Below are 10,517 nucleotides of genomic sequence, written 5' to 3' on the forward strand. Positions count from 1 at the left end.
TAAGTATACTTGAATAGGTTCATTTAGGTATAATTCAAGTGATTAACAGCAAGTTTTTAATACACTTTTAATACACAGTCTGACAAAAAAAATTATTCTGTAGTGACTTGTTTAATATAAGATAGTATTTCAGTTAACAGCAACTTGATTAGTCAGGACTGGGAGAACTAAATATTATACTAAGAGTCATTTTCTGACATTCTCTATAAATGCTGCTCCAGAATCTTTATGTCGTACTTCAGAGAGAACGTTGGAGTGCTCAGCACTGCAGTCATTCTGGTGGGGGATGATGGGGCTGCCCCCTCATTAGTGCCTTCCTCTCCAGCAGCTCTTTCAGTCTCCTGCTGGTCCTCAACCTCCATCACCTTCATCATTTCCTCCATCACGTCAGACCCACAGGAGGTGTTCATATTGCAATCCTGCTCACAATGTCAGTGAGAACTGTGTTCACAAATAATACAACTCAATAAGCATATTTGAGCCAATTTTAGTTAAAGGCAAAACGCAGTACAGCCACCTCACACATGAGCTCTGGCCATGGTAACTGGATATGTGATATGTAGCCAGAGAGGTGACGTAGTCAGCCTCATGAAACAAATGCCTGAAAAAAATGAACTTCAACAATACCATGTCAGACGTTTGCTCTTGCTGTTTCTGTTCTGCCACTTGAATTTGTTCTGAAGGATAAAAAACAGCAAGTTGCTGTCACTTTTTTTTACTATGTAACTATGCGTGTTTTATATATACACAGGCTAAGTAGCTTATGTTTTGAAATGAGTGCTGTGTTACTGTGATACATCAGTGTAAATATGTTATGATTACCACATCTTATCTCATGCTTTGTCCAAACAATGCTGCCAATTGCGCCCACTTGAGACGCATTTGACTCATCACAGCCATCTGCTTGGTCCTGATTGTTCTCCGTAGCCTTCTCTTCCATCTCAATTTGAGCATCATCTTGCTCTGTTTCTGTGCCCTGGACATCAGAGATGAAGGTTACATAAACAGTTTAAACAAGCTTTTGTATTTTCCATGCACAGACCCTGATTAAGATCCGTAAAAATAAAGCTTAAAATGGGGCTTTTATTCAGGTGACCAGCCTGTTATAAATATGTTGCTGGAGGGCTACAGTATCGCCACTGGAAGAGACTGTAGGGTTTAGAGAAGAATCTTGAAAGGACTCAAGTTTAGTTACAATTTGATGTAAAATATGACTTGAGTGCAGGGATATATCCAAAACTGGGTCAATGACAAATAAGGATTTCAAAACAATAATTTATAAGTTTTTTATTAAGAAAAGGTATGATGTGCATTATCGTGCAAAAATCTATTCACGGTGTTGATATCTGATTCATAGCTTTTAATAAGGATAATCTTTAGTGGCACATTCAAAAAATATAATATTTTCAAGTTTACCACAACTGAAAACACAAACGAAAATGTAGAAACTAGTCTTTGCACTTGGATACCCATGTAAACCTTTGAGTACTTTAACTCAATTTTATACATATGTTTTTCAAATAAATAAACATAGTAACACATTTTCATGTTTTTCCTGGGGTCATACCACCTACCTTAAAAATTATGTTTTTTTTCAGTATCTGTGAATGGGCTACTGACCTTGGCATTGCACCATGAAGGTCACTTTAGGTCTTCATTATGCAATACCCTGCCTGTGAATAAATGTCCTTTGTTGTCAGCTGTGCCACACTGACATTTGAGGAATCAAAAATCGGAAAAGTTTTTCAATGAGCTGAATACTTTTCAAGCTGCCCTAACATAAAATCATGCCAAAATATTTTAATTAGAATTTTATATAACTAAACAGCCCTTTAGTAAATAAAGGTTATAATAGTTTACTTAATCTGCACCACCTGACATTTTAAAATTCTTATTTTAAAGAATTAATTTATTTTGGTGCGTTGAAAACTTATTCACATAAAGAATAATATATACAGCATGTACACAAAATACATACCATGTCACTGACCCAACTATATATTTTTCACGCTGAGGCCTCAGAGTAAGAATGCTAAAAGATCCTACTCACTAAAGAAACACAGATGTTTACTATGGTCTTTGTAATCTCAGAACTATCTCAGGAGCAGCGAATACAATCATTCGGCATTTTCCGATTTGAAAGACAGAGAAAAAGAAAGTCTGAAGCATTCTGAAAACAGACGAGTTACTGTACCTGTGGTTGGAGGTCTTTGTGTGAGGATGTATCTGCCTGAGGCTGAAAGCTACTCTCGGATGGCAGTGCTTGCTGTTCTTCTGACTCTATAGGTTTTTTACTACTGTGGAAACATTCATAGCTACAGAATACTTATCATTTGACAGGACTAATGAAATATGAACTATACATTAAATATACACTACCTGTCACATGTGTCTCGGTCCCCTGTAAAATAAGTGAAAAGCAGATTGCAAAACAGGACAAAATTGAGACAATTATGGGCAACTGAAAATCTACCGAGTGAATTACCTTGTAGATTTTTCAGCTCTTTCTCAATTGCAGTTATTTGCTCTTCTTTGGCTCGAATTCTTTTCTCAATTTCTTCATGCTCTGCCTGAATGCTTAAGAGCTTTTTAGCCAGAGGATTTTTGCAGTACTCCTCTTTATACTGTTGAAATATTTTCTTGTAGTTTTCGATTCTCTCCTGGAACACCTTCCTGATAAAAATAAAATATAGTTCCTGATAAGAATAAACATCACATCTCCACAGCACTTGGTACCATCACAAACTATACAAAGACTGAAGCTGAATTTCATGGATGGATTTCACACTGAAATGATCTCACATGTCCTGATTGCAGCTGTCCCTCCTCCTTTCTAGCTCAGATTCCAGTGTCTTTTCATACTGAAGAAGAAGGTTACTCGTTCCACGAAGACTGAGAAGCAAAAAAAATGGGTATATTTTCTTTAATAATGTTTTATCTTATGAGTTATTCAGTCCAACTAAAAACTAGACTCTACTTTGTTTGATTTTGCTTTAAGCTTAACTTACCTCTTCACATTGTCTTTGTAACACTTCACAGTGTTTCCTTTTTGCAGAATTTCTTCCTCTAGTTTCTTTAGACTCTTCTGAGCTTCATCAATGCAGTTCTTCTTTTCTTGTATATTGGATTTACATACTATAATGCAGAGTTTAACAAGTAACTTAATTAGGGTTAACTTAATGCAAAATGGACAGCTAATGTTTCTTTTTTGCTTGTTTTGTTTGTTATTAAGCTAGGCTTATCACTACATTACTCACTTTGAATTTGCTGTTTCAAACTGTCCTTCTTCTGGGCTAATTCTCGAGTCTCGAGAGCTGATGTTAAAACAAAGACTATTATTATTTGTGAGCGACAGAATATTAAAACCCTTCCCCACAGGGGGGTAAAAGAGTCTCACCTAACTGCAATAGCAGGTTGTCCAGACTTGTCAGGTCCGTCTGATCAGCCATTATGAAGCCTGAGGAAAAGGACGAGTCTCAAAATTTTGCTAAGTTGGACAAATAATGTAGCTAGCTAGTTAGCTGGCCAGCTATCTTAGCTTAGCTAGCTAACGTTCATCCAGAGTTAGCTTCAGGTTCTCCTTTCATTTAAAGCAATGTAGATATTTAATTTTCTCTAAACTCAAATATTTGAATTAGTTTGGCCGTTAAATACAAAACATGTTCAACAACATGTCATTTATATTAATAATGTCTGATTTGCTAAGTTAACGATTTTCATAAGCTTCCCTGTTCAGTTCTTACCATAAACCTCAGTAATGTTTGCTAATCCAACTGTTTGTTTTCCCGCTAACCGTTCAGCAGTCCGACCTACTGATGCACGACTCCGGCTTCACAAGAGTCGATTCCGACTCTCGACTCCTGCCTCTGGAATCGATACAGTCGACTCCTCGACTTCACTGAGTTTTGGCAAAGAAAGCGCCAGAGCCGGCGATGGAGGAATACAGCAGATATTAACCAGACGAACCCACCCATTATTTGTGTTATTTGTGTAGCTGTAGATTACAGTGATGAAAATTCGTAGATTATACCAATACCAGGTATCTTGACAAATAATTACAGCTGATTATTGTTTCAACACTTCTTAACACTCCTTAAAAAGATGGTTCTTCAAGGGTTCTTTAGTAAAGTAATTGTGGACTGTACAGTCCATCTTAAAGGACCATCCTTTAAGACTGTACCACCAGAATTCTTATACTTCAAATAGAAAATCGATATCTTTCTAGTTAGTTAAAGCTAATCAACTTCGTGACGTCATCGCCTTGTTTCACTGATCGAGTGCATTGGGAGGGAGAAAACAAGTGAATTATTCTGACACTGTTGGACCTGATCGTTATGTGCTTTGGTGCCTTTGTTTGTTTGTTTGTTGTTTTGTTGATATTTTCAGCGCGTTTTGGTTATTAGAGCTGTTTTCATCTTATGTTGGAGAATTTCTGGGCGGGGTTAAACCTGATCCTATTGGACAGGACAGAGGTTGGAGAATCAGTGGGCGGGGCTAAGTCTGATCCTATTGGACAGGACAGCGGTTCAGAATTAGTGGGCGGGGATATATCTGATCCTATTGGACAAGACAGAGGTTGGAAACCCAGTGGGCGGGACTAAATCTGATCCTATTGGACAGGACAGAGGTTGAGAATTAGTGGGCGGGGTTACATCTGATCTGGAGCAGAAGAGCATCTGCATGGCGGCTGTGTTTGGGACACGCGTCAGGCGATTAAAATGAAATAAATAAAGGCGTTTTTGCTTCTTGTCACTGAAGCGGTTCGTTCTTGTCGGTGTAGGTAAGGTTGCTTTCGTGTTTTGTGCTTTGGTTTGGGGCACCGCTCGGTGTCTTTGTGCTTGGGATTCAGTGGATCTGTGGTGGGGTGTGATTACCCGGGGAGGAGGATCAGCTGGAAAAACAGACCCTCAGCTGTAACGGCTTCGCCTTTTCTCCGGTCTCTGAACACAATACACGGCGTGGCCCGGCTGAAATGATCGGGCATGCAGTCTAGAGAACTTTAAACCGGCGATTTCACTGATTTTACTGTTCCGTTCGGTGTATGTGTTGGTTTGGTGTCGATTCGGCTGTAGCCTAGATGCCTTTGTAACAATGGGTCTTTATGGCTCACTCAGCCCCATCTAACGGGAAGGGTGTCGTCAAACAAAACTTCCATTATGTTGAATTAGACTTGGCCTGCAGGAGTCAGAATGAGTTGTAACGTGTCTATTGGAGTATAATCTGGATTTATTTTTGGAAATTTTGGAAATGAGCATTAAGTGAAAACTTTATTCTTGCTGAAAAAAATAGAAATCATTATAAGTTACTGGTTCCTTTTGGTGTACAACAGTCAATAATGGTATACTGTGTTTTCTTGATGGGTTGATATCACAGTTTAAAGGACTCAGGTTTTAATCCTAGTGGTTCTAATGGTCTTTTTTACAGGGATGCATATTCTTGTTATTTACTGATGCACTTAAATGTCATAATGTTATGTTAAATATAGCTAAGGCTTGTGCATGTCATCAGAGCTTACAGACTTTAATACACTCAACTCATTCTGTTTAAGCAGACTGTTCCATATTGCTGAGCAGAACCCTGTTTCCTCTGTTTCCTCCACAGGATCACCATGCTTGATTTTGACAAGTAGCCGTTCCCTCCCTCACATTTAGTTCCTGCAAGAGCTTGTTGACACATAGGTGTGATATTTTTAAGGTGGAGCATGGAGCAAGTTGAGCAGTTGGGGGGAGAGAGCCCCCAGCTAACATCCACACGGTCAGACGCTTCAGGGGCCGCGGTGGAGGAAGGAAATTCCGGAACCAGCACACGGAGGAAGCGCAGGAAGAGAGAGCCCAGACCAGAGTCCATCATTGTGTACCGCTCTGACACCGAGAGATTAGATGGAGAGGAGCGTGGAGGAGATGTGGAAGGGACAGAGAGAAGCTCTGAGGAAGGGGCCAAATTTCTCACCACCCCAACGAGTGAAGGTAATGTCATGTGGGTTCACTCTTTTCCCCTAACTGCATCTATTTTTGTACAGCAGGCTGTTCTGCCTGAATAATTTACCCTGGAAAATGTTGTGATGAATAAACCATCTGTGAAGAGTTTTATTCCAAAACGCATTAAACAACACTTTCATTTTTTTGCAATGAAGCAACTTTCATGGTTGCGAGTGGGCTTTACAAATACATGAAATGTCAATGCTCAGCTCAGCCGGCAAAAAATAGCCACATGCATAATTTATTTTTCAGTACTTGGTTGCGTGTCCCCTTGCCTTATCTCCAAGGGGACTGGTGTAAAAATTACACCAGTCTAATAAGAGAGTTCCTATTCATCTTAGTCTACTCTTAGACAACATGAATGCGCATTTCTGTCAGAATTTGCATGTTTAATTCAGCTTTTTACCTGCTGTTCCAAATTGAAAATTGAGATTGAGGTCTGGTGATTTTACAGGTCAGTCAAATTGTGCCAGTGTTTCATCAGATCTGTTGAACCAGTCACATATTGACACCCTACAGTTGTCATCCTGGCGTGCGGCAGTATCAGTGTTGTGTTCTTTATAGACATGAAGCACAGTGTTAGTGGGGGACTGGGTGACAATGGAAATGCTATTCTCAAGAAACCAGTCCGTAACTGACAGAATTGGAACTGTCGTAAAGGCAAGTAACCCAAATTAGGAATGAAATGATGCATGTGACTCATTTTTTGTCTACTGATGTGATTTAATATTACAAAGGGCTGAACAATTTTAATTATCAAAACCGCAATTTGAAAGAGTGAAATGTTCAAATCGAGCTGCAGTATTAATTATATCTTACATTATTCAATATTGTCTCAACAATTGGTAAGTGGGGAAATTTAATATAATGATGCAAAGTTAATGAACTGGCAGTCTGGCTCACTGCATTAAAGCCTGAAAACAGTGGACGTGCTGGACGTCTTTGCCAAAACAAAACTTTCAAAATCAATAAATCGCAATATTGGTCAGAAAAATTCACCATTTCCCCCAAAACATTAAGCCCTAATACCACCTTTATTAGAAAAATAGGCATCTTTTGATACATTATGGTAGCTACTGTTTTTTTAACCTCTTCTTATTTTTTTTTTCTTATGTATTTTTCTGTATATATCTCTGCAAAAGTGTGTAGTCACCTGTTCATCCAATGTTTCTTTTAAAATCAAGTGTATTAATAAGGAGTTGGTCCCTGTTTACTGCAGTAACAGCCTCTATTCTCCTGGCAAGGCTTTACAATAGATTTTGGAACATTGATGGGAGGATTTGATTGCATTCAGCAACATTACTGAGGTCAGGTACTGATGTTGGATGCCACTTTAACTCATCCCAAAGGTATTGGATGGAACTCCATCATTCCAGAGTCCAGCAGTTCCACTGCTGCACAGCCCAGTGCTGGTGGGCTTTATACCCCTCTAGTTGATGCTTGGCGTTGGGCGAGGTGACCTCAGACCCATGTCCAGCTGGTCCAGAGTGTCCCATTCTGTCGGCAATGCTTTTGTCTGGAGATTATACAAGCTGTGTGTGCATGCAAACTGAACACACATGGCCACAATAAGTGCATCTTAAAGTTTCTGAATGAACTATTTAGAAAGAACCCTTTTTGATGTATAGTTTATATTAACTGTCTGCCAAGAACTGTTTTCTTCTTTAATGTAGTTTTCTTTCTCTATATTCCCAGGAGGTTGGAACCTACCACCGGATAGCCGCTATGTGACGCTAACAGGCACAATCACACGTGGGAAGAAAAAAGGTCAGATGGTGGACATTCATGTCACACTGACGGAGAAAGAATTGCGGGAAATGGCCAAGTCCAAAGAGCGGCTGGACGCTGAATGTGAAGCCGGAGATGGAGCCAAGCGCTCATGTGGTTTGGGGTTTTCTCAGGGTCCTCACGTGGTGTTGTGGAGTCTTTCTTGTGCTCCCATAGTCTTTATCCTCTCTTTCATTACCTCATTTTACTATGGCACACTCACCTGGTACAACGTGTTCCTGGTGTACAACGAGGAGAGGACGTTTTGGCACAAAATCACCATATGCCCCTTTCTCATCATTTTCTACCCCATGCTCATCATGGCAGTTTCATTGTCTCTCGGGTTGTATTCAGCTGTGGTGCAAGTGTCCTGGGCATTTAGTGAGTGGTGGATGTCAGTAAAGGACTTGGAGAAGGGCTTCTGCGGCTGGGCCTGTGGGAAGCTGGGGCTGGAGGACTGCTCTCCATACAGCATTGTAGAGTTACTCGACTCTGACACAATCTCTGGCAGTCTGCAGGGGAAAACTCCAGGAGAGAGCGTGCAAACGTCGTCTGTGTGAAAGCCTGAATAGATTTGTGGTGGCAGATAAGGCCAACTAGCTGGTCCACAGTGTATTGTTTAGAGTTTGTTTATATGTGGGTCTTATTACTGCTTGTGTGATGTAATGTAAGAATATGTAGCCATGATGGTACCATACATACCATATAAACCCACAATCACAGGTTTGTGAGTGAGAGAGTAGTCTTTGTGAACTTAATTGTTTGGTGTTATTTTTAGCCTTTAGCCACTAGTTTCCTGATAAACCCTTATTCAATGCCTTACTCCTCTTTTATGTAATTTGAGTTGAGTGAAACATTGTTTTCTTTCACAATCACTTGTGGTTTCTCATGTATCAAACTCGGCTTTTTATCCATGTATTTATGCTATTTATTTTATTTTTATTCTATTTATTTTAACGGATTGCATGTCTGGATTATTAGCAGTTGGTGCCAGGAAAGGCTTTTCCAAAACAAAGACCATGCTGGCTTAAATATGGGGAAAAGGCTTTTGATAATCCTTAAATGCTAAAGCCATATACCACGTATCAGATCTGATGAAAGTGGAAAGATGTTTTGTGAGAAACTTTGTGCAAAGTATTATTCTTTAATTGTTTTTTAATTAACAAATGATATGATGTATTTTCAGAATATAATTAAAATCTGTTTTTGCACAGATTGATTTTTTTAAGAGTGCAAAATTATTCTTTTGACAAATAAAATGTCATTGTGTCTCGATAATAGTCCCACTGAGAAGATATGCAAGCTACGCCTAATGTTACTTGTTACATTACACAACACTTGGACTCTTCAACATGTAGCAGATGAGATAATAAAACATATTATGCTCACTCCATTTGTTACACGCTGCAAGTTGTGTATTTGTTGTGTACAACATAAAGCTGACTGAAATGAATTATAGTCAGTATATTCATAATCTTGGACAAAATAAGTGGCATATTCTTGTGGTAATTGTTTGTGGGCCAATAACTATGCCTTATATAACAATTGCACAAACTGTACATAATGGTAACCATTTAATCCTTTAGGCTCTTAAAGCTTTTTGGCTTATTTGGCACAAAAAGTCTTCTGCTTAATTTTGTTCTTAAAGCATTAAGTCGTGCATAACAAGTCTCATTTGAAAATGTGCTTCTCTGCTCACGGATCTGCCCTGAAGTCAGAGCTACAGTGTCATCGTTAATGCCACTGTGTGCACATCCAAGGAAACGGCTTGCCTGTGCAGCATGACAAGACAACACGCATTGTATCACTCTGTATTGGGATATACTTGGGCCTGCACAGAAAGGAAAGCATCTAAATTTACTAAGTACAGTTTTCTAAATAGGCTGGTTAAATAATAAATGTATTGTCATTGTTTACTTCATGATTGATGTACCATCCTAATAATAATGCCCCTGCATCTAAACTGATGTGAGCTGTTTTTATGTTCTCAGTTTCCTAGCAATTGCTGTCTTTGCCAGCGCTTAAAGATGTTGGAATATACATTGGTGTCAAAAGTAGGACACATTTTTAAAGGTAATGGAGTTCAAAGTTATAAATATAAAAAAAAAGAATTGCATATACAACAAGTCCAAAAGTAACCAGACTGTGAATTCTCATACTTTAAGGTGCGCCTATTGCTGTTCATTTGCACACCCACAGCTTGTATAATCTCCATAGAAAATACTGCATCCAGTAGAATGAGATGTTGTACTCCAACATCAATACCTGACCTAGCTTCCAACATCTAGTGAAAAGCCTTTCTGACAGAAGAGTAGAGGCTGTTACTGCAGCAAATTCTCCATTGATACCCTTGATTTCAGGAGATAGTTTGGATGTGCAGGTGACTACACACTTTTGCACAGATATATACTGAAAAATATATAAGAAAAAAAACATAAGAAGAGGTTAAAAAAAACAGTAGCTGACAATGTATTTTGTCAAAAGGTGCTTTTACAGACTTTTGGATGTATATAGTGTACACTCTTAAAAAATGATTCTTCAAGGGTTGTTTAGTAAAACGAATGGTTTTATTTAGAACCATGATTTCCATACAAAACCATTTCATGCTTAAATGGTTCTTTGCATTGTGAAATTTTTCTTCAGATTGATGGAGAATATTTTTTGTATATGGTTCTTTATAGCATCTTTTTGAAAATGTTTCTAAATGGCACCAAAAGGGTTCTTCTATTGTTACATGTTTGATATCATAATAATAGCAGAACCCCATCAGTG

At 38.7% G+C, this 10,517-nt stretch overlaps 1 protein-coding gene across 1 annotated transcript; it reads left to right on the top strand.

The window, feature by feature from the left end:
• Positions 1 to 4,647: 4,647 nt before the first annotated feature.
• Positions 4,648 to 9,046, top strand: tmem169b (transmembrane protein 169b). Its single transcript, XM_036569677.1, has 3 exons — positions 4,648 to 4,780; positions 5,602 to 5,966; positions 7,674 to 9,046. The coding sequence occupies exons 2-3, from the start codon at positions 5,702 to 5,704 to the stop codon at positions 8,303 to 8,305; spliced, it is 897 nt and encodes a 298-aa protein (XP_036425570.1). The 5' UTR covers positions 4,648 to 4,780; positions 5,602 to 5,701; the 3' UTR covers positions 8,306 to 9,046.
• The last annotated feature ends 1,471 nt before the right edge of the window (positions 9,047 to 10,517 follow it).

Source organism: Colossoma macropomum, unplaced genomic scaffold (assembly GCF_904425465.1).
Source record: "Colossoma macropomum unplaced genomic scaffold, Colossoma_macropomum, whole genome shotgun sequence".
Taxonomy (NCBI): domain Eukaryota; kingdom Metazoa; phylum Chordata; class Actinopteri; order Characiformes; family Serrasalmidae; genus Colossoma; species Colossoma macropomum.